General features: G+C 43.3%; 1 protein-coding gene across 4 annotated transcripts in view; it reads right to left on the bottom strand.

Annotated features, from left to right (window-relative positions):
• Positions 1-454: 454 nt before the first annotated feature.
• The window catches only part of Znf385d (zinc finger protein 385D), a 1,102,298-nt gene continuing 1,077,734 nt past the window's right edge, over positions 455-25,018 (bottom strand). For all 4 annotated transcript variants that reach the window (XM_045136109.1, XM_045136110.1, XM_045136112.1 and 1 more), the window contains 4 exons: positions 15,425-15,676; positions 5,663-5,841; positions 4,034-4,135; positions 455-796 (listed from right to left, as the gene is read on the bottom strand). In XM_045136109.1, the coding sequence (XP_044992044.1) occupies positions 563-796; positions 4,034-4,135; positions 5,663-5,841; positions 15,425-15,676 (767 nt within the window). In that variant the 3' untranslated portion in view covers positions 455-562. The remainder of the gene's footprint in view (positions 797-4,033; positions 4,136-5,662; positions 5,842-15,424; positions 15,677-25,018) is intronic.

Genomic DNA, 25,018 nt, shown 5'->3' with positions numbered 1-25,018 from the left:
TTTGTTCAGATGAATACCGAGGAATTGTTGCTGGCACAGAGACCAGAAAGGGCACGACTATTCACAGTGTTGCTTCTGTTGTTTTGTGTGTGTGCGTGTGGGTTTTTTTTGTTGGAATTTTTTCTTTTTCATAATATTTTAATCTACAGAGTATTCTATATACATGGGAACCAGTTAATGCCCTTAGACAATGTATACTTGATTGAGAAAGCAGGAAAGACGACGCGCAGGGGAAACAGTTGCCCAAAAGCGCAGTCACAAGGGCTTCAGGACTTCGAGGTACCACTACAAGTCACTGCTGGAGGTCACTTCTAAAACAAGTCATATTGGAAAGGAATGCTTTAATTTGGAGAAAATACCAGCCCCTCCCTCCCACCCTACCCCAATCCCATCCCCACCCCACATAGTTTGATTTTTTTTAAATAATCTTTTCAATTCACTATCAAAAGTCCTGGCTCTTCAGATATACTTTAAACTATAAATAAACACTGCATAGTTCTCTTTTGTTTGTTTGTTTGTTTCCAAAAATTATTGCAGTACAATGACCCCTCCTGCTCGGCGTTCAGTAGGGCGCAAAGAGGACAGGAGTGTGGGCGGTCCGAATGGGCCCGGGAGCTGGCCTCAGGAGCGCGGGCGGGAGCGCGGGGGTCTGGAAGAGCGCGGCGGCCGGAGCAGTTCGCAGACTGAAGGGGGAGTTCGCGGCCGCCGCCGCCGCCGCCGCCGCCGCCGCCAGGGGGTTTGGAAGAATCCTGGGAGCCAATGGCTTGGAAGGTTCTTTTGAAAATACTAACTTTACCTGCAAGGCAGAGAAAATAAAAAGGGACAGGAAGAAGAGTTTCAGAATCTGTACCTGGACTCCCAAACAGTAGGCAAGTTCAAAAAGAAAAACAGAACAATAAACAACAGAGATAAACATACAAGTTGTGAAATGGTAATAAAAAAAATAGACTCATTCTCTCTGACTCCTTTCTCATTTCCTTTCTGTGTGCAAATAAATAAATAAATAGATAGTTTTTAAAGGGGGAGGTCTGGAGAGATTTCACAGTGGTTAAACTGCTTGCCTACAAAGCCTAATGACCTGGGTTTGAGTCCCCAGTACCCACAAAAAGCCAGATGCACAAAGTGGTGCATACATCTTGTGTTTCTTTTTTGGGAAGTCCCAGTGTGTCCATACTTACTCTCTCTCTGCAAATAAATAAATAAATAAATAAATAAAATACTAAAAAAAAATAAGAAAATGTAAAGCATAGAACATTTTGCTTGGGGAAAAGATGGAAGATAGCTGAACATGGTCATCCAGGGTATGTATGAGTCCTCCAGAAAACTTGTCAGAAAACTCACTTTGTTTTAGTTGAGATTCAAGCTTCCATAAGGATTTCTTAATGTTGAGGAAAAAATAGAAAAGAAAATCCGTGCCATTCGTTAGACCCACAGTCATGGAGAAAATATTTAAGCAGAGAAAGAGAGAGAGATTTATTCCCATTGTCAATATGAAACTAACCAAGGCTATGAGCTGGGTAACAGAGAATGGAATGTGGGATGTAAGATGGTACTGTTCAAAGGAAAGAAATATAACTAAATTTCACTTTCCATAAAGAAGAGAGACAAATTATCTACCCCACATTTCAATGTTTCCCGTTTTCTTGTTTTTAATATTTTTATTTTTATAATTGAGATAGGGAGATAGAAAAGGAGAGATAGGAAGAGGGAGAGAGAGAATGGGCATACCATGGCCTTGTGCTGGCTCTAAAAGAACTGCAGATGCATACGCTACTTTGAGCCTCTGGATCGACGTGAGTAGCAGGGAATTGGACCCAGGCTTTGAAACAAGTACCTTTAACCACTGAGCCATCTCTCTTTTCGTTCTGCCTGGTTAACGTATGCTTCTAATTACATTGTGCAACAGTAACATTGGCTGCCTAGTAATGTGGTAACTAATGCACCTGTTCCCACAGAAGAGCAAGTGCCCGCTGTGGAAATAGTAGCAGAATGACAGTTAAGAAAGAGGATCGAGCCGGGCATGGTGGCACACACCTTTAACCCCAGCACTCGGGAGGCAGAAGTAGGAGGACCACTGTGAGTTCAAATTTGCCCTGACACTACATAGTGAATTCCAGGCCAGCCTGGGCTAGAGTGAAACCAAAACAAAAAAGAAGAGAAAAGAAAAGAAAGAAGGAAGGAAGGAAGGGAAGAAGGGGATTGTGGATTCTAATTAACACAACTTGGACTGCTATGGACTTAGAAACAGCTTGTCAAGGCTGTGCCGCTGTGCACGGAGACAGCGCTCAGGGTGTGGAGGTTCCGAGTCTCAGCTCTGCACAGAGTTCAGACTCTTGTGCAGCTAAAAGTGTTTCAAAGAAAAGAAGAGAAAGTGACTTAATTTGTCGGCAATCCAACAAAATCTGGTCAGCTGGGCCTCATGGCAGTTGACTGTAGCTTGCCTAGACGTGCACTTTCATGCATCAGCTGTGAACAAGACCTTGGTCTTAATAAGTTCTTCTTAAAGAACACGGACTTCATCGTGCACAGTTCAGCATGTGCTATAAGTCAGTTCTTCGTTCAGTGAGACCTGGGTCTCTCTGATCAAAATACTTGCTACCTCAACCAGAACAAAAGCGTATGCTCAGCAGTGCTCTCCTGCTATGTCAGAGGCTTCACAGAACCGCCCCCCCCTCCCAAGCCCGCTGAACAATCTGGGTCAAGACGACACAAGACGCACGCTAGCTACTCGACAAAGAGTGTTTGGCCTAAGGGGAGAGGCCATTTCCAGAATCTGCCTCCTCCTCTGTGCTTGGATGACTCTGTAAAATGGAACCTCACCCTTGAGACTACATGCCAAAAATCTAGGACAGGGCTGGAGAGATGGCATAGCATTTGAGGCACTTGCCTGCAAAGCCAAAGGACTTTGGTTCAATTCCCCAGGATCCATGTTAGCCAGATGCACAAGGTGGCGCACACATCTGGACTTTGTTTGCAGTAGCTGGAGGCCCTGGCGCACCCATTCTCCCTCTCTTTCTCTCTCTCTCCCTCTTTCTCTCTCTCAAATAAATAAATAAAAATATTAAAAAAAAACCCAGGACAGGGCTGGAGACAATGCTCAGTGGTTAAAGCTGTGTGCTTGCAAAGCCTGACGGCCTGGGTTCAATTCCCCACTATCCACATAAAAAGATAGATGTATAAAATAGCATGTGTATTTGGAGTTCGTTTGCAGCAGCAAGAGGCCCTAGTGTGCCCATTCTCTCTCTCAAATATTTAAAATAATAATATAATAATAATAGTAATCCATTATTATTAATCCATTGAGACCCTCAATGCCACTAGTATTTTCACTCTTAGATGCATTATAGATGCAATTCCAGAACTTACCACTGACACTTCTGGAAAATGCTAGCTAATATGGCCACCTTGCTCATTCATCTAGTCCTGCTTGTCTCCCTTCTGTGAGCTCAGGAATACATCTGCACTTAGCTTAGACAGACAATAGTAGATGTGCTGAACGTCGTGGAACAGCAGGAGAAGCCATGCGTGGCTAATGCTGGCACTGGTCGAGGCTTGACTCTAAAACCAATATGTTGTAATGCCTCTGTGTGGTGGTTTCATTCAGGTGTCCCCATTAATGTATGTGTGCTAAATGCTAAATCCCCAGCCAGTGGCAATTTGGGAACTGCTGGAAGTGACGTATTGCTTGAGGTGGGCTCATGAGCGTTGTAACCAGGTGCCTCTCACCAGTGTTTGGCTCACCACTCACACTCCTGCCCAGGGGGCCGGAGGTGATGCCCAGCCTCCGTGCATGCCCCATCTCCCCGTCCCACCATCATGGAGCTTCCCCCGCCCTGTGCACGCCAAAATAAACTCTTTCTTCCCTCAAGCTACTTTTAGTTAGAAATTGTGTGAGAGCAACGCAAAACTAATAGCGACACTCCGGAACATTCCATTCTTTTCATTTAGTCACTGACACCTCCAGATGCATGACCAGCACACTGCAGCCTTTGAAGACATCATGCCATCGCCGGGGAGGGGAAGTGTCACTCACCCCCAGCGGATGCGCCGCCTTCTGCAATTTGTTGTAAGGACTGTACTTGGGTTTCGGGGGCTTCCCAGCAGCTCTGTCTTTGTGTCTTCTACTGCTGATGTGCTATGAGAAGCAATCCAAAACAACAGCTTTTAAATATTTATCTAAGGCACACTTTCACAAACATTGTTTGAAACTGGGGATAGGTAATCATTTCACTCAAGTTTCAGAAAGACAAAAATAAAAAAAAAAAGCATGTATATTTGCCCCTAGAATCTGATGTCTTAAGGATCTACATTTTAATGTTACCAATTATAGTAAATATATATATATTGTTTTTCAAGGTAGGGTCTCACTCTGGTCCAGGCTGACCTGGAATTAACTTTGTCATCTCAGGTGGCCTTGAACTCATGGCAATCCTCCTACCTCTGCCTCCCGAGTGCTGGGATTAAAGGAGTGCACCACCACGCCCAGCTGTAAATATATATTTTAACAAATAGTACAATTTCTTCTCCTCCAACCCCGCACTTCCCTCAGTTTCTGGCCTGCACACATCTTCTTTTCTAAAATAGGATTAAAAAAAAAGAATGTCTGAATGAATTTTATGTGCAAATAAACAAAAATGTTCCAGCAGGCATGGATTTATTTCTATACTCATATTTATCTTCACATTTATAAAGCCAAACTGTCAACACCTTAAATTCTAAAGTTAAATAACTAAGGTGCATAATGCCTACAAAATACCATTCATATATGTTTAAAATAAGATGTGATGCTTGAGCATCCAGCTGGAAACATACCACCTACATCTTTTGAAAGCTATTTGGGGAACCGAAAGAATATTCCACGGTTAGCCATCTCTCTAAGCAGGTGGATAGAGGGCTTAAAACCCCGAACAGCTACATGCAACAAAGCACGCATGTGCTACTCTGAACGTGTGAGCCCTGATGGGCCCAGGGCTCTCAGTAAAGCTTGCCTCTTGCTGCCTGGCTGGAGCCGGTGGCCCTGGGGGTGGATGTGAGTTCTAGCCCAAAGGTGGACACGGAGGTCTGAGCCCGGCCTGCGCCCCTGCTCTCTGCTGTCCATTCGTACTTGCTCGTGGCGCTGGCTGTTCGGTGATGTCTCTGTGCTTGGAGTTATGAATGGGAGCCAGCTTCCTCCACCATTTGATGGAACGTCCCCTTGAATCCATAAGCTGAAATAAATCCCTTCCTCCCACACACCTGATTGTCTGATTTGGAAGTTCATCTCAGCAACGTGGAGCTGACTACAATATACAACTAAACAATAGCATAGTACCAAGTCAGTAGTAGCCTGCAAATATCTAAATGAATGAAAATGGAACATTGCAAATTGAGTTCTAATGAAATCCAACACTGCTATGTGGGAAAGCTGGTGAGGTTCTAATTCCCCCTTTCTCACAGAGCTCTTACCTGAACATTGCAGACTCAAAATCAACCATTCCTCAAAGGTCCTATATTATCTTGCAGCAACTAAACCAAGCACTAAATAAATAAAGACAGCGACAAGAAGATCACTGGGAGGGAATGGATGGAAGGTGGCTGGTGGGGCAGAAAGAAAAGAAAAGAAGCAGCAACAGCTCATACATTTGGCTCACGTATTTTGGGGGCCCTGGCCCATGCTACCCACCTGTTTGAGTTGAGTTTCTGAGTTCACATGCACATCACAGATTTCACAGTGAAATGTCTTGTTTTGGAGACCCGTGTTTCCCTTGGTGACAGGTCCTTTGCTCTTCACTCCAGCTCTGGGAAAGGCTTTGATAGTCCCACTTCCGTTTCGGGCTTCTAGCATGGTTTTGTGCTTAGTACCTGACAGGGATGTGTTATAGAAGAAACAGAAAGAAAAAGTAGCCTTAGCAAGTACATCCCTTCAAGAAACAATCACATACGAAGCTTGAGTCCTTGGGGTATTTTCACAACAGTAGATTGCAAACAAGAAATGCTTACCCCCTTAGAGAACACTAATAAAGTATGCAGACTGATATGCTCCACTTGTAAGCAGTCTAGTAACCCTTGCAGCTTTTTAAAAAGTATATTTTGTTTATTCATTTATTTGACAGGGGAGAGAGAAGCAGATAGAAAAAGAATGGGTGCATTGGGGCCTCTGGCCACAAACAAACTCCAGATGCGTGTGCCATGTTGTGTATCTGGCTTTATGTGGGAATTGAACCTGGAAGTGCCTTAACCTCTGAGCCATCTCTCCAGCCCCTTTACTGCTTTTTAAAAATTTTTTCTTTCTTTATTTTATTTATTGAGAGAGAGAGAGAGAGAGCGAGCGAATGGGCACACCAGGGCCTTCAGCTGCTGCAAACTAACTCCAGACACGTGTGCCACCTTGTGTATTTGGCTTACATGGATCCTGGGGAATCAAACTTGGGTCCCTTGGCTTTGCAGGTAAATGCCTTAACTGCTAAGCCATCTCTCCAGCCTGCCTTACTGCTGTTATCGAACACTATTATTCAATCTGTAAGTGTGCTGCATTACCTATAGGCGCTGTCTGCACTCAACATGAGGCCTCCTGAGGTGAAATTAAATGGGTGTGACTTTGTCTCATTTCCTCCTGATGTTAATAAGACATAAATGATAGCTGATGAGGAAGAGTGATTTAGCTGCTCAAGGTATAGTTGGAGGTGATGTGTAACAAATGTAATCAGGTTAAACATGGTGTGTTTACAGCAGTGGCACTAATTAAATACCCACTTTCTAAACAGAATACAAACAACCTTTCTTGGCTATATGCTTTTTTTTTCTTGGCTATATGTTTTAAGCTCATAAAGAAAGAGACATCGTTTAAAAAAATAAAAAGATCATAATGACTCTGAACTAAAGCTCTGTGAGGACAGTAAGTCCCATCCTTATGGGCTACGGAACTTCAAATGTAAACAGGTGACCAAGAAGATAAAGAAGAGCTGGAGAGATGGCTTAGCGGTTAGGTGCTTGCCTGTGAAGCCTAAGGACCCCGGTTCAAGGCTCGGTTCCCCAGGTCCCACGTTAGCCAGATGCACAAGGGGGCGCACGTGTCTGGAGTTCGTTTGCAGAGGCTGGAAGCCCTGGCACGCCCATTCTTTCTCTCTCCCTCTATCTGTCTTTCTCTCTGTGTCTGTTGCTCTCAAATAAATAAATAAAAAATTTAAAAAAAAAAGAAGATAAAGAAGTGTTCTCAAAGGCCATGCAAGACACTGTAAAGGAAGCCATTAAGGTCTATAGGCTGCCTTACATAATTAATGTAACTTCATTCAGCCACCATTACTATTTTTTCCTAAGATGACTGTAGTTAGATACAATTTGTGATAGCAATTTCCCCCTAAAAATTGGTGAAAATCTCCTGAATTATTTTTTTCTAGTTAGTAAGTGGCCTTTTTTTGCGTGATATGTTTTTTACTATGAAATTTTCGTTCATAATCATTTGTCTCTCTCTGCTATTCTGGGGTTTAAAATCATTTCTTTGTTTCTCCTCACTCGTGTCGATTACACTGTATGTTCTGCAAATACACAAATGTAATTCTGAGTGTCAGGCCTAGAATCCTTGAATTCTTATGGGGGAGAACCCTGTTGAGAGACCAGTACACATCATAGTATAGCAAAACATGAAAGGAGCTGCTCACCTTGCTAATATTTATTCTATTTTATAAATATTAAATTAATTTATTTGAAAGCAAGGAGAGAAAGAGAATATGGCCACTTTATGCATTTGGTTTTATGTGGGCACCCGGGTCGTTAGGCTTTGCAGGTAAGCATCTTGACCCCTGAGCTATTTCTCCAGCCCCCAATTGTTTTTCTTAATGGACACCTATTAAAACTCCTTATCTCATAAGAAGGAAGGAAGCCATCACTGTGTGAAAAGATTGCATGAGCAGAAACATGGAGCCACAGAAACAGCCCACAGCAGTAGCCAGGATGCCTCATTGCTTCTTTTGACCACCTCCCTAGCAATGCTGTGAACAAAGATGCTTCTTCCCAGTTCGTCTAAGGATGGAAGGGATTAGGCCCAACTTCCTAGATCGACAATCAGGTGTGTGGACAGCTGTCCTAACGTCTTTATACTAACCGATGATCTCACACATCTTTCTCTTTGACTCAGCTTTTCCAGGAGTAATGAAAAGCACTCAGGGGCCAGTTTGGTGAATAAAGGAATAAGAAATCAGGAGGTCAGCTCTCACCCTGACTTCCATCGTATACTCCCGGTCCGCTTTTGGTTCCTATCATTTGCAATTCAGAGTTGGTGCTTGGTAGGTAGAACACACAGACAGACAGACAGACAGACAGACAGACACACACACACACACACACAACTAAAATGTGACATGATAGATATGATTGGAAGTTCAACAGAACTTTAACTCTGTGGCTACTGTTCATTCTCCAATATGCTTAAATTTCTTTTTCTTTTTAATATTTAAGGCCAACTTCTTTTTTGAAAAAATTTTTAAGCTGGGCATGGTAGTACAATACCTTTAATTCCAGCAATTGGGAGGCAGAGGTAGGAGGGTTACCATGAGTTTGAGGCCACCCTGAGAGTACATAGTGAATTTCAGGTCAGCCTGGGCTAGAGTGAGACCTTACTTTGATAAACCATAAACAACAAAAAAAAATTATTTATGAGATAAAAAGTGAGAGAGAGTGAACGAATGGGCACACCAGGGCCTCCTCCCACTGCAAATGGGTACTGGGGAATTGAACCTTGGCTTTATTTGCAAGTGCCTAACCCCTGAGCAATCTCTCCAGCCCCTATATGGTTAAATTTCCATGCAAGATAACCTTTATGTACTTAGCAAAAGACTGTCAGTCATAATAAGTAGAGGTTACCAAATTTTAGGAGAGTTTTAAAGCTTGAAAGGCTGTAAGGTATTGCTATTTCTTCCAAATATAGCTAACTTACACCAAACATCAACCCTTCACTTAAAGCACATACATGTTTGGGAGATAGAATGTGCACTGTCAGTATAAGCAGTGATTATTCACATCACCTGTATTACATCATTAATGAGTTTCAGATGTTGAGCTAGAGTTTTTCTGTGCTCACAGCTGCCCTGCTTTGCGGAGTGCCTACCATTATTGTTCCCATTAGAGGTAACAGATTCAGCAAGGGTGGCTACTGCCTGTGGCCACAAAGGAAGCTCTGCTCGACGTTCCTGGTAAGGAAACCGTGGATTCCGAGCTAAGCCCTTAAATCTACTAAGGACTCTTCTTTTTTGTTTTATTTTCAAGGTAGGGTCTCACTCTAGCCCAGGCTGACCTGGAGTTCACTATGTAGTCACAGGGTGGCCTCAAACTCATGGCAATCCACCTACCTCTGCCTCCTGAGTGCTGGGATTAAAGGCGTGTACTACCACACCTGGCTACTAAGGACTCTTGAACTATCTGGGCATAGTGTATTTATAAACCTCTCTTCAATTTTTCTATTTTACATAATAATATAATCTTTTAAAATGGAATTTTAAAAATGCTTTTATTCATTTATTTATTTCTTTGAGAGAGAGAGTGGGTGCACCCAGGCTTCTAGCTACTGAAAACAAACTACAGACATATGAGCCACAAGCCACCACGTACATCTGGCTTACGTGGGTACTGGGGAATTGAACTCAGGTCCTTAGTCTTTGCAGGCAAGCACCTTAACCACTAAGCCATCTCTCCAGCCCCTGGAGGTTAACATCCTGTTTCTCCTCACAGCATGTGTTCTTTCCTGTTTAGATGTAGTCCAGGATTCCTGGTGTGGTGGAAGTCCACAGTTCTGGCCCGTGAGCTGGTCTTTGGTTCCAGCATCCTGTAAACATCTTGCTGGGCTCAGGCCTGCCTCTGTGGCTGTCACAGGCAGCCACATGCCTGCTACACTTGGCTTCCTTTCTTTCCTGTATAATTAGCTTCGAATAAACATCATATTCATTAAATTTTCATTACATATTTGATAGCTTCCTTAGCACATATTTTCATAAGAGATATTAAATGGACAAAGAATACAGCTACACACACATATATATATATTTATTTACTAATTTGAGAGAGAGAGAGAGAGAGAGACAGAGGCAGATAGATAGAGAGAGAGAGAGAAAGAGAGAGAGAGAGAGAGAATGGGTGGACAAGGTCCTCCAGCGACTGTAAACAAACTCCAGACAAATGTGCCACCTTGTGCGTTTGGCTTATGTGTGACCATGGGGAATTGAACGTGGGTCTTTAAAAAAAATGTTTTTATTTTCAATTTATTTATTACAGAGAAAGGGGAGGAGAGAATGGTTGCACTAGGGCCTCTAGCCACTGAAAATGAACTCCAAATGCATGTGCCACCATGTGCATCTGGCTTTATGTGGGTACTGGGGTCTTGAACCCAGACTATCAGGCTTTGCAGGCAAGTGCCTTAATGGCTTGGCTGTCTCTCCAGCCCTTATGCTACTACTTTTAATAGCATTTGACTGGGCTTTCAATACACCCATGCAACTGCTGCTTGTTTTCTTGCTGGCTTTCACTGACAAGTCCAGTATTTGGCTGGTGGAGAGTGCTAGCCCCTGGATTAAAGTCAGCCACACAAAAGGCACCATAAAAAGTGGTGTTTCCTTTTTACTTCTTGCATTCAAGTAGCAGATGTTCTCAACAGCAACTTCAAGGGTACAAAAAGTCCTCAGTGGAAAGCCAAAGACTGTTCAGCTTTCACTGTCAAACTCCACGCCCTCACCAGGAACACATTTCACCTCGGACTTTTCAGAAGTGTTTTAACTTTCAAAGATCTCACTGGACGCGTGTGCAGGTAAAATAGTGTAGCTGGAATGCTGCACTGGTTTTAATGTGAAACCATGAAACAGAAAATATATCTTGTCACATCTTTGTTTTTCCTTTCCTTTTTTATTTTTTTGAGGTAGAGTCTCACTCACCCAGGCTGACCTAGAAGTCACCCTGTATACCCAAACTGGCCTCAGATTCATGGTCCTTCTATTTCTGCCTCCCAAGTGCTGGGATTAAAGGTGTGCACCACACCCAGGCTCTGGACACATCTTTGATGTCACTGCTGTTTGTTAATTAGTGAGAGACCAATAAACATGAAATAGGTAAGCCCTATATGTCACAGGCATGTAGGAATTCTTTTTAGGGCTGGACAGATGGCTTAGCAGTTAAAACACTTGCCTGAAAAACCTAAGGACCCAGATTCTACTCCCCAGAACCCACATAAGCCATATGTATATGGTGGCACATGCATCTGGAGTTTGTTTGCAGTGGTTGGAGGTCCTGACATGCCCGTTCTTTCTTTCTATCTGCCTCTTTCTCTCTCTCCTTCCCTCCCCTTCTCTCAAATAAATACATAATTTTTTTAAAGAATTTTTATTAGGTACCATAACCTGAATCATTCATTAGCACAATTATCCAATCACACTTCTTAGTATACAGTGTAGTAAAGACTCCTGTGGTAATACGACTTTCTGTTTCTCAGTAGATACCAGATTAGTAAAGATATCCATTAGCCATGTGTGGCCATTTAGCCCCTGGAATGAAGCATGAGAAAATGAAATTAATTTAAGTCACAAGGAAGTGGAGGTTAATGATGACCATACAATGTGCTGCAGTAGCAGGAACGGAATAGTCGCTTCAAAGGCAGAAGGAACAAGAAGGAGATATACGTGAGCTTTCCGTCACTATTGCAAATTCCTGCGCTGATCAACTTAGAAAAGGTTAATTTGGGCCAGCATGGTAGTGTACACCTTTAATCCCAGCACTAGGGAGGCAGAGGTAGGAGGATCACCCTGAGTTTAAGGCCACCCTGAAACAACATAGTGAATGGTCAGCTTGGGCCAGAGTGAGACCCTACCTCAAAAAATAAAAAAAATTTAAAAAAAAAGATTAGTTTGGGCTCATGGTTTTGGGTTCTATAGTCCATACTTTGGTGCTTTAAAAAATACTTTAAAATGGTTTATTTATTTGAGAGAGAAGGTGGGGGTAGAGAGAGAAAGAGAGAGAGAGAGAGAGATTGAGAGAGAGAGAGAATGGGTATGCTAGGGCCTTCAGCCACTACAAACCAACTCTAGACGCATGTGCATCTGGTTTACATGGGTACTGGTGAATGAAACCCAGATCGTTAGGCTTCTCGGGCAAGTGCCTTAACCACTGAGCAATCTCTCCAGCCCTTTTGGTGCTTTTTGATGATGGAATAATCAATCAAGAGGGCAAGGTGAGGGCAAAGGCACATCCCTCATAGCCAGCAAGTGAGAGCCAGGCACCCTAGCTTCCTTCAGGGGCATGCTTCCAGTTCCTGAACCACCCTCGGCAGGTCCCACCTTTTTCCATCACCTGCCAATGCTACCAATCTGGAAAGAAGACTCGGACCCTTAGTGAATACCTAATCCAAAGTTCTGGAAGGTGGGAAGCTGAATTGTGAACATGCATGACTGTGTATGTACGTGCACGTGCACGCACACACACATGCACATGTGCATGTATGTTAATCACTTGTGAATAAAAAACATTAAAAAGCCATCACAACAAAATAGTATGAGGGGAATTAGGTAGTTTTATTTTCAGGTATCCAGTTAGAGGGAACACCATGCCTGTGTGCTTCAGCAGAACCAGAGTTCAGCATCTAATCAGCCTATCCAATTAGCTCTCTTGTCCCCCACTCCTGAGCCAGCCTCTGAGCCCTGACCAGTCAACTCTCTCTGGCTCACCTGAGCCTGAGGGTAAGGCCCACCACAGTAAGATTAAATAGGTGCTCACCTTATAGGCAAGGCCTCTTTTTGGCTGTTATCTCTCCTGAACCTCCAGATCCCTTGCTCTGGTAAGCACCCTTCATCCGGCCCCTGCTGGGATAAGGGGTGAACCCTAATCCTGGCTCTCATGTGGGCGCTCACCCCCTGCCTTCCATATGGCAGGAGCGCTCTGCACTTCTCCTCTTTCCTGCTCTTAATCTAATAATGTTTCTTTAAGCCTTACCCTCTGGTCTATGGATTTTAATTCTTTAAATTCCTAAGAATCTGGGGTACCTTAAATTTATTGGTGCATTGGCATACTGGTGTATTGGCAATGGACCCCCAAACCCCTATTAGATAGAGGTGAAGGTCTCTTTATTTTCAATCAACCCAACATGTTAAAAAAAAAAACACAAAACTCCAAGCATTTCAAACATCAGTTTGATCTACTTTTTGATATTTTCTGTACATTAAAACTTAGTGAAGGACTGAATGAGCGCTGAGATTATTGAAAAAATTAAGTGTTAACGTTTCATATAATTACCTGAGATATGTTCAAATTAGTAATATACTTTAATGCTAAAGCATTTCAAAGCTTTCTGTTTTTTCAATTATATATGGGAAAAAATATTAAAGTCAACTAAATGAGGAGGATATTTTGAGAGGACTTCCAAAAACTATAGCACACCTTTCACAAAATCTGTGTCTAGCATATATATATATATATATATATATATATATATAACAGGGATCGTTCTGCTCTCTTCATAGGATTGGGTTCCCGAGAGTATTTTACTTTTTTTATTGTTTTGGTTTGGTTTTCAAGGTAGGGTCTCACTCTGTTCCAGGCTGACCTGGAATTAACTATGTAGTCTCAGGGTGGCCTTGAACTCTCAGCGATCCTCCTACCTCTGCCTCCCAAGTGCTGGGATTAAAGGCATGCGCCACCACGCCCAGCTGTGAGAGTATTTAAAACAGTCCTTAGGTGGCCTTCAGGACTTGATGGGCAGCTATTTTGTTCCTCAGATTCTAAAGGCATCAGAGCAGGAGTGCCCTGTTCCTCCCTGTATTCCCTCCCTCCCTGGCTGCTCTCCATAACAAGCGTTCTAGGATTGAGTTCAGGTCCTCATGCCTGCCTGAGGCTCAGCCACCTCCCTGTCCTCTAAGCCTGACCGTGTTTTTCATGGCTCTAAAACAAAGCAGAGAGAGGGAAGGAGAGATAACAGGGTGGGGGGGGGTGGGGGAGTTGTCTTTTGAAGTTATCCATGGATATTGGAATATGGTAAAGACCTAAAATGTGAGCAGGATTCTTTTGTGAGTGCATTTAACAATAATTCAAAACAATCATTTAAGTGGATTGAAGGCCAAACTGAACTGCTGCACCATGAGTCAGCAGTTCTAAATACCACCAGTGCTGCCCTACCATGAGTCAGCAGTGCTACTTAACCTCGGTGCTGTTACAGTGTAACTCAGAGGCTCCAAATGGTTCTAGTGTGGGGAGACCTCTCCCTACAAACGCTGCTGCTCTGTACTTTAAACAGTGACTGTGGGCACCACGGGGAAGTTAGCCCATTGTTACTGCTTATTCTTCCGTGGTCATAATATGGGCTCCAGACACACAGGCTCAATTGTGGGTTTTGTTTCCTTAGCAAATTCATAGTAATTTCAAAGTCTAAGCTCCTTCAGGGTGCAGTTTATGCACCAGACACCTGGGATACTGTATTCACCCAGTACCTACATAAATCTGGATGCACGGAGCGGCACATGCCTCTGGAATTCATTTGCAGTGTCAGGAGGCCCAGCTGCACCCATTCTCTTTTTCTCTTCTTCTCTTTCTGCTTGCAAATAAATAACTAAAAACACTTTAAAATGTGACTGTGGGGCTGGAGAGAGAGCTCAGCAGTTAAGGCATTTGTTTGCAATGCCTAAGGACTGAGTTTTGATACCCTAGGACCCACTTAAGGCCAGATCCACAAGGTGGCACATGTGTCTGGAGTTCGTTTGTATCAGCTAGAAAACTGCATAGAGATATATTTTGAAATTACATTTAACTTCCTTTACACCCCACCACACACACACCAAGATGTACAAGCCCTTGAAATCCTCCTCTGCACCCATATAAATGACATTTTTCTTATTCTTTTAACAACATTTTTATTGTTATTTATTTGCAAGGAGAGATAGAAGGGAGAGAGAGAGAGAGAGAGAGAATGGGTAAGCCAGGGCCTCTTGACACTGCAAACGAACTCCAGATATCTGAGCCAGTTTGTGGATCTGGCTTTATCTGGGGAATGGGACCAGACAGCTGGAGAATTTTGCAAGCATGAGCTATTAACGGCTAAGCCATCTCTCCAGCCCCTTTTCTTGTTCTATGTTTTTTTTTTTTCTTAAATATAATCTTATTTATTTACAAGCAGAGAGAGAGAGGATGGGCATGCCAGGGCCTAGTGCCATCACAATCGACCTCCAGACACATGTGCCACTTTGTGCACCTGTCTGCATGTGGGTACTGGGGAATCAAACCCAGAGCATGAGGCTTTGAAAGCAAGAGCCTTTAACCACGGAGTCATCCTTCCAGCCCACTTCTATGTTTTAATGGCTGATGAATTTCACGTATTAACTTCCGGTTTTCTGTCGCCCCTCGGTCCCCCGCTACACATGCTCCAATCCGCTTAAGGAAGGTCGTCACAGAGCTATTGTGACAGGAGGGGAAGACAGGCTCTCACCACTGTTGTGCGCCTCTAGCTGCGAGGCCGAGTTCACGGCCACCTTGCACAGGGAGCAGTAGAGAAGCCTCTTGGCCTTTTCTTCCTCTGTCTCTGTGGAAGGACATGAGCTGTTGGCAGCGGCGGCCGTGGGGCTTTTGTCCGCTTTCGAGGTGACCTCAGTGGTCATAGCGCTGCTCTTGCGCACGTCCACACCTGTGGTCGTCGTCACTGTCGGCGGCGGCGGCGTGGCTGGAGTCCCTGCAGTACTGTCTGCACCGAACAGAAGAGAAGAAGGCATTAGCAAGTCGCCCTTACCCTCATCTTTCTGGAAATGCACCAGTTTACCCAAATATTACGCTAATGCTACATTCTGGGTGTAATAAATAGATGGTGGCCGGCAAACACCGCTCGTCGATCACACATTGGTTATCACCTCCAGTAAGGACGGCCACATGTAATTGTGCGCAGCAAAATAAAGCAACAGACGACTCTTCAAAATTTACACCAACCCAAGTGACCACTATTCTGTGGGGTCAATAAACATACTAAAAATGTCCCTTACCATATTCCCTGAGCTGACAACACCTGCTTTGTGCACCTGGCTTTTATGTGGGTACTGGGGAATGGACCCTGGCTCTCCAGGCTTTGCAAGCAAGCACCTTAACAGCTGAGCCATCTCCAATGTCTTCTTTGTATACATGTAAGATAGGGGATAAATGGGTTTACATACTTTTTCTTAGCTCTTGCCTTTCTATTTTCCTTCTTCTTTTTTGAAGTAGGGTCTCACTCTACCAAGGCTGACCTAGAACTCACTTTGTAGCCCAAGCTGACCTTGAATTCACAGTGATCCTCCTATCTCTGTGTCCTGAGTGCTGGGATTAAAGTCCTGGGCCACCACACTGGCTTTATGGTTCCATGAGAGGAAGAAAGGAGGGTGAGAGGCAAGGAGTGGGGAGTGAGCATGGGTGTGGCAGAGCCTCTTGACACCGGAAATGAACTTCAGATGGATGCACTACTTGGTGCATCTGGACTTACTGGGTACTGGAGAATCGAACCCAGGCTGTCAGGCTTTGCAAGCAAGAGCCTTTAACTGCTGAGCCTTCTTTCCAGCCCCACTGTTTCTTCTTTAACTACACAACAGTACAAACTTTCGGGGATACACTTAGGGAAAACACATGGAACCCTGATATTTGTCTAGACCCACAGCTTAGAAAATCACCACCATGTTCACCAAGAAGAATCAAGCAACACTGGGTGCAAAAATCAGTGATATTTAAAAAAAAGAAAAAGAGGAATTCTAGCTTGGCAGATTTATGAAGTATGCTCTGGCGTCAAGATGCGCAGGAAGTCTGTGGCAGGTGTGCTCAGTCAAGGGACACCACTCTCAAGGAATTCACAGGCTTGTCACACCATGTCAACGTCACCTCATCTCAAGAGGCTGATGGCCATGAAAGCGTTGATGCACCGTAACCAAATAACCCTGTTGGCTCTGATGTCGGATACTAAATCTGGAGCGGTCAACCTTCAAAGTACAGTGACTTTGTCCTAACTTCCCCCGGGGACCCACAGTACTCTACTCACACATGCCAATCAGCATGATGGTGGCAATGTTTGTCCTACCCAATAATCATTTGTAAATGAGCTGTGTCCCTCAGACCCTATCTATCCTCACACTCCCCCTTCTTCCCTGCCTCTCAGCTGCTACTTAAACGCAGCCTCCCAAATGCTCCCCGCCTGCCTGTGTAGCCACAGCTGCTCTTGCAGTTCCTGTTCCATGTGCTGGGAAAGCTCATGATAAATAAACTGGGCGCTGGTATTAGGGACAAAATGACCAGTGATCTGCTTAAATGCTTACTGCTTATCACCAGCTCCACCTAGTAAGACTGCTTTGTGGAATGGATGTTTTTGAACTTGGGTAATTTTCCTTTGCTCTGGGGATGGGTACGTGTGGGACAAAGAATTGAGGCTGTTTATAAATAAATACATGGCTAGGAGCTGGAGAGGCAGTTCAGCGGTGAAAGGTGCTTGCTGGCAAAACCTGACAGCCTGAGTTCAATTCTCCAGTATCCACATAAAACCAGATGCATAAAGTGCTACATGCATCTGGAATTCATTTACTGTGATAATAAGACCTGGCATGCCCATATACTCCCTTGCCCTCTCTGTGAAAATAAATAAAAAATATAGACACCTAAAATATGGCATGAGAAACCCAGAATACCAGGAAGAAAAGGGGCTTGTGGTCAGTTTCTCTATTTTTTAAAAAAATATTTTGTGTTTATTTATTAGAGAGGGAGAGGAAGAGAGAATGAATGGGCATGCCAGGACCTTTAGCCCCTGCAAACAAACTCCAGATGCATGTACTGCCATGTGCATCTGGCTTTACGTGGGTACTGGGGAGTTGAACCTAGATCCATAGACTTCACAAACAAGCAGCTTAACCAGTGAGTCATCTCTCCAGTCCTCCTTTTCTTTCCCTGAGGTAGGGTCTCACTCTAGACCAAGCTGACTTGGAATTCACTCTATAGTCTCAGGGTGGTCTCCAAGTGAGGCAATCCACCTACCCCTACCTCTTGAATGCTGGGATTAAAGGCAAGCACCACCACACTGGGCTCAGCTTGTCTTTAAAAAGAAAAATCTTTTTGTAATTATTATTAACAACATATTTCATTTGGATACATCATGCAGTAGTACCCCCTTTTCCCTCATCCCTAGCCCCATCCCATTGGGGTCACTCCTCAGTGGGGTTGCAGATATTCCTCATGGGGTTGTGGCTTATGTGCTGTGGGAGCAGCAGTCAGTTATTTTTTGGGGGGTGGGGAAGGGAATGAGATCAGAATCCTATGGAGACAAAGATTATGCACTCCAGTGTCAAGCTCTCACTAGTCTTTGGCTAAAAGAAGGGTTATATACATGAAATTCTCCCTAAATGAATAATGCTTAATCCATTTAAACTATGCTGACTTCACTCTCAGTTGGAGAATCTGTTCTTTTTCAGAAGGTAGCAAGACCCAGTGAGATATACTATCCCTTGCACTTTAGCCAAGTCACAGCTGAAACCACAGAGGAATTGGGGAGATGAGCAAGAGTGTTGCTTCCGCCGGGCATGGTGGCGCATGCCTTTAATCCCAGCACTCGGGAGGCAGAGGTAGGAGGATCACCATGAGTTCAAGGCCACCCTGAGACTCCATAGTGAATTCCAGGTCAGCCTGAGCCAGAGTGAGACCCTACCTTGAAAAACCAAAAAAAAAAAAAAAAAAAAAAAGAGTGTTGTTTCCATGCTGAACCTGATAATCAGAGCCAGGGTGAAGGAGACAGACCCTGAGGATACTCAACACCTACCAAAGCAGAGATCCAGAGGCTCCTAAGAGCTCATCACTGAAGCACACTTAAAACTCGCCCACCACAGCTCAGGGCCTTTTGTGGCAGAGGGGCTGGAAAGATTGTAAGAGCCATAGGTTGAGACATCAGCATGTCTTTTTAAAGAATCTATGTGCCTCCTGTTTCCTTTGCCTGACACTGCACTCAATATTAATTACTTACTTAGCAACTAAGCACATTAAGTGATGCTCCTTCAGTGGAAGGAAACAGTCACTCGCAGTTATATTTTTCTGAAACATCACACTGCTTTCAGTGTCTCATGGATAAAGGAAACAGCATCTAATCCAACCTTGGCCATCTGAATATACGTATGCCCTTGAACAGCAAGATGCTTGCTTTCTGGCTTGCATGTACTTCTCACCTAAGATCCCATTATTTAAAATAAAAATCAGACAGTAGCTTTAAAATATCTCTGAGAATCTAGAGCTGGCATAAAACCAACAACTTTTTAAAACAAATTAGTATTTTTAAAAATGCTTTTATTGCCAGGCATGGTGGCACACGCCTTTAATCCTAGCACTCTGGAGGCAGAGGTAGGAGGATCACCCTGAGTTCAAGGCCACCCTGAAACTACAGAGTAAATTCTAGGTCAGCCTGGGCTAAAGTGAGGCCTTACCTAGAGACAAAAATTATTTATTTGAGAGAGAGAGAGAGAGAGAGAGAAAGAGAGAGAGAGAGAGAGAGAATGGGCATGCCAGGGCCTCCTGCCACAGCAAATGCACTCCAGATACATGAACCACTTTGTGTATGTGATTTTACATGGGTCCTAGGGAATTGAGCCTCAGTCATCAGCCTTGCAAGCATGCACCTTTCACCACTGAGCTATCTCACCAGGCCCCCCAAATCAACAACTTTAAGATGGTTCTATAGCAGTTCATTGACTACAATAAATGAAAATGATTGACATTTGGTGGCTGTGACTTTATAACTAGTTGACAGTTTGCTAATTGTGTAACACAGCTGAAATTGATTTTATATATTTTTAAATGATTGCATTTAACCTTTGACTAAACTATAAAAGTCAGGAAATGCCAGAATTCAAGGAAATAAGCTAAGGTGACACAAGTAGCATATGGAGAGCCAGACAACCTAGCTCACAGAATGTAGAAATCTGGGTTGTTGTAGAAAATACTTTAACAGTGAATGAAGTCTGGGCATGGTGCTGCATACCTTTAATCCCAGCATTTGGGAGGCAGAAGTAGGAGGATCATCATGAGTTCAAGGCTACTGTGAGATTACATAGTGAATTTAACATCAGCCTGGGCTAGAGGGAGACTCTACCTTGAAAAATAAAAAAAGTAAATGAATTTATAAAATACAAATTTTGTGAATGATGATGCCATGATAGTGATTATCCATATCAGACAAGACCATATGTAGCAATAGACAAAAACACTGATCCTATTTTTAAATTTTTAAAGTTTAAAAAAATTTATTTATTTGTAAATAGAGACAGAGAGGAGAGAAAGAGAGAAGAATGGGTGCCCTGGCTCTCTAGCTGCTGCAAATGAATTCTGGATGTATGCTCCACTTTGTGTATATGGCTTAACTGAGTACTGGAGAATTGAACCTGGATCGTTAGGCTTTGCAAACAAATGCCTTAACTGCTGGGCTATCTCTCCAGCTCTGATCTGTTTTGATTTATAATCAGCTCTATGAAGAATGACAACCATAAATTCAGATGGACTCATTGTGGTTACCCACTGAAGCAGAGTATGACATTGCGAGTGTTTCTCTGTCATCTACCAAGGTAAAGATTTGTGTAGTAAGAGCCTCCATCTAGTTACTTTTCCTTGGAAATGATTAATTATTTTATGTCTTGGTCTGGAAAAGTTACATAGAACAAAACATATTAATCATAAACAACTTTCTTTTCCTTCCTTCTTTTATTCTTTCTTTCTTTTTATGAGAGAGTGAGAAAAGAGTGAGAGCGGGAGAGAGTGAGAGTGAGTGAGAGAGAGAGAGAGAGAGAGAGAGAATTGTCATGCCAGGGCTTCCAGGAACTAATGGAACGCCAGACACATGTGCCACCTTGCGTGTATGTGTGACCTTGCATGCTTGTGTCACCTTGTGCATCTGGCTTCCACAGGACCTGGAGAGTGGCACATGGGTCATTAGGCTTCACAGGCAAGCACCTTAACTGCTAAGCCATCTCTCCAGCCCAGCTTTCTTATTTACAGGGAAATTTGTTCACATAAGTATAAACACACACAGCGCTCCCAATCTCTGTGACAGTTACACCAGTATCTGTCCTAAACCCAGAGGATAATGTTCATTTATAATCCAAATACCGTAAGATTAGAGACATCCAACTCCCTGTGTGGCAGAATTACTCAAGTATTAACATCTCTTTAGGCAAGTTCACTGCTTGAGGCTGGCTTAGGAGAATTAGTATCTGGATGCTTGACTTCCCGCATGTCTAGTCTGTGATGTACCTTTGGCCACATAGCTGAACATAGATTTATTATTTGTCAAAGCTTGCAATGAATTTGAAAGAACAAGCCATATTTTTCTTTAAAGTTAATACTTCTTTCACAAAGAAAGAATTCCAATTCATTTACAAGAAAACTTGAATTTTCCCTTTTTTTTTCTCTGATAGAGCAACCATTTTTAGAACAAGAAATAAAACTAAATATATTTTAAGATTATGCGTTGTTTAGTAAAAAGTCAACTTGTCTATACTATGCAACAAAAACTAGTAAAGAGCTATTTCTTATCATGGTACATTAAATCACTGATTATTCATAATTCTTATGTATTCATTAAGAGAGGATTTAAAAATATTTTAGTTTTATTTGAGTGTGTGTGACTGAGAGAGGGAGAGAGAGAGAAAAAAAGAGAAAGAGGGAGAAAGAGAATGGGTGTGCCAGCGTCTCCAGCCACTGAAAATGAACTCCAAACGCATTCGCCACCTTGTGCATCTGGCATACATGGGTCCTGAGGAATCAAAGCCTGGGTCCTTTGCCTTTGCAGGCCTTAACCACTAAGCCATCTCTCCAGCCCCAAGACAGGATAGAGACAGGATGGGCAGCAGTGAAGGTAAAGAGAATTACCTCTACGGTCTTCCCAGTAGAAGCCCATAACCCTTGTCTGGCTACAAGGAAAATAGAAACAAACCTAAATCTAGGGCCACACTACTTACTCTCTCACCAGTACTCCTCCCAGTTACCGAGGAAGGCATCAAAACAAGGAGCATCCTAGAACTCGCCACAGTGCAAGGTCATCTAAGAAGCTATGGCAATGCAGTGCTACAGCATAGGGCTGTGTGGGGTTCGTGTATGTGGTCCTGATGCAAGCAAAGCAAGAGGAATCCTACGTGGTGTGACTGTAGAAGTCGGGATGAAGTCTGGGCTTTGGTTTATAGCATATCACCATGGGTCCGTGAGTTTTAACAAATGTCATCGTGATGCGAAATGTTAATGAGGCAAATTTGGTGTGGCCTGTTGAGAAAGAAACTGGTCTGTCCCACCCGTCTTGTAAATCCAATAGTTTCAAGTGGAAGCTTGTAAATGGATGACCAATAGAACTGGTCATGACTGGATGAGTCACCTCTACAATTCTGCCAACTCATCATTAGAAGGGATGTTTGCTGTTTTCATAGCATCCTTTGCTTGAACTTCAGACAGGAAAGTTCCAGTAAATTTTCCAAGGTCACAGTGTTCTCTAAGTTGGACACTTAGAACTGGATGCTGCACAACCCATTTCCAAAACTAGAGCTTGTCATTTTATACGGCCATGACTCATACTCCCAAACTTCATCCGTCTACACTTACTAAGCAACTAGTTTGTGCTACGGTAAATACAAAGCCACTGAGGATAAAGAGGCCGATAAACAGAGATCATGTACTTACTGGCAAAATAGCTTATAAGACATCCCGTAATGACTTCAATTAAATGATAATACATATTAAACATAAACCTTAATCTATTTTATTATATCCTTACACTCTTTCCTTCTTTCTCTCTCTCTCTTTCTTCCTCTTTTTTTCTCTCTCCTTCTTTGTTTTCACGGAAAGAGAGACAGAATGAGTGCGACAGGACCTCCAATCACTGCAAACGAATTCCAGATGCACATGTCATCTTGTGCACCTGGCTTTACAGGGGTACTGGGAAATCAAACTCAGGTCATGTTTTGCAGGCAAACACCTTAACCATGGAGACATCTCTTCAGCCCCACACACCTTACACTTGAAACAAACCAGGCACTCCATAAATATTGATTGAAAGAAACGAATGGATAAGTAGAAATAATCATTGGGAAACACTTTAAAGATTTTGCAGGTATCCTTATCAAAACTCAAGAGATGTATATCATTTTTATTCCTATCTTAAAGATGAAATGAAGGATGGAAAAGGCTGGAAACTTGCCTAATAACAGAGCTGCCAGCAGGTAACACAGTGATTTCCACTCACTCTGCCTCAGTTGCACAAACAATTCAATTTTTTTTAAATTGCTGAAGTGATTTTTATTAAAGATTGTCTTTTGGTATTTTTATCAGCTGCTCAAGTGAGGCTTGAGAGAGAGAGAGAATATGAATATGGGAGTGCCAGACCCTCTAGCCACTGCAAGCAAACTCCAGAGTTATGTGCCACTTAGTGCGTCTGGCTTCATGTGGATACTGGGGAATTGAATTTAGGAAGGCAGGTTCTGCAGGCAAGTGCCCTTAACCACTGAGCTGTCACCCCCCCATTACAAACGGTTTTGAATTAGTCATGTCTTAATAAAATTTTGAAGGTCTTGCTCTAGCCCAGGCTGACATGGAATTCACTATGTAGTCTCAGGCTGGCCTCGAACTCATGGTGATCCTGCTGTCTCTGCCTCCCTAATGTTGGCACCACCATGCCCAGTTTGAATTCTGAAAATTAACATCTTAAACATCGGAACTTTGAATCATCTTAAACATGGCCAAGCTAGAGATCATCATGAGTGTCTAATTATCATTTACGATAAAATACTACATAATGTTCAAACCCACTGGAACTGGGGTGGGGAGGGAAGGAAACCCTACAGCTTTAAAAATCTCTTCCTCGCAGAGCAGCAAGAGAGAACGACAGCCTTCTTCGTGGTGCCTTCCCCTACTTGCAACGAAGATGAGGCAGCAGAGGAGTGATTCATTTTCTAGATGTTTCCCGAGGGTTTATTCAGATTTCTTTGTGCTATTCAACCAAAGACTCTAGGAACAATCTATGTGACAGGGAGCTGAAAATGATGGGAGACAGGAAGAAAGGGTCTGAGCTTGTTATTTCTGTACCATCTTTCTGCCAGGGTCCCCGCAGCAAATAATCATTTTTGCAACTGTCACTGTTTGGCTCTGGCATGAAAACAGATTGCTAATTCTCTGTGCAATGGGCTTTAGCTGAGAATGAAAAGGACCATGTCAGTACTCAGAGTGGCCCACTAGTGGCCCTAATCTTATCTGAAACCATTCAAGAAACACTCAGAAAAGCAAGGAGAATTCCAGTTAATGAAACAGAGCAGAGGGGCTGGGGAGATGGCTCGGCGTGTCAAGCGCTGACCGTACAAGCACAGGGACCTGAGCCCAAGCACCGGCGCTCATGTAGAAAGCCTGGCATGGTGATGCACTGTGATCACAGCGATGTGGAGACAGAATCAGAGAATTCCTGTGGCTCCCTGGCTAGCTCGTCTAGCTGAGTCACTGAGCTGAAGGCTCATTGAAAGAGCCTGTCCCCAAACATAAGATGGAGAGCTACTGAGGAAAACATCAGATGTTGATCTGGGATATCGAATTATGACACACACACACAAACACATGTGCCCCTACATAACACGCACATATACCATACATATACATACATGCATTAAAAATACATAATAGGGCTGGAGAGATGGCTTAGCGGTTAAGTGCTTGCCTATGAAGCCTAAGGACCCTGGTTCGAGGCTCGATTCTCCAGGACCCACGTCAGCCAGATGCACAAGGGGGCGCACGCGTCTGGAGTTCATGTGCAGTGGCTGGAGGCCCTGGCGTGCCCATTCTCTCTCTCTCTCTCTGCCTCTTTCTCTCTCTGTCACTCTCAAATAAATAAATAAATAAATGAACAAAAAAATACATAAAAAATGTTAAAAATTTAAAAATAAAATGAACAGCCAGCCATGGTCGCACATGCCTTTAATACTAGCATGCGGGAGGCTGAGGTAGGAGAGTTACTCTGCATTTGAGGCTGCCCTGAGACTAATTCCAGGTCAGCCTGGGCTAGAACAAGACCCTACCT

The sequence above is a fragment of the Jaculus jaculus genome, chromosome 16 (assembly GCF_020740685.1).
Source record: "Jaculus jaculus isolate mJacJac1 chromosome 16, mJacJac1.mat.Y.cur, whole genome shotgun sequence".
Taxonomy (NCBI): Eukaryota; Metazoa; Chordata; class Mammalia; order Rodentia; family Dipodidae; genus Jaculus; species Jaculus jaculus.
The sequence above is the reverse complement of the archived record's forward strand: the minus strand, read 5'-3'. Positions and strand labels throughout refer to the sequence as shown.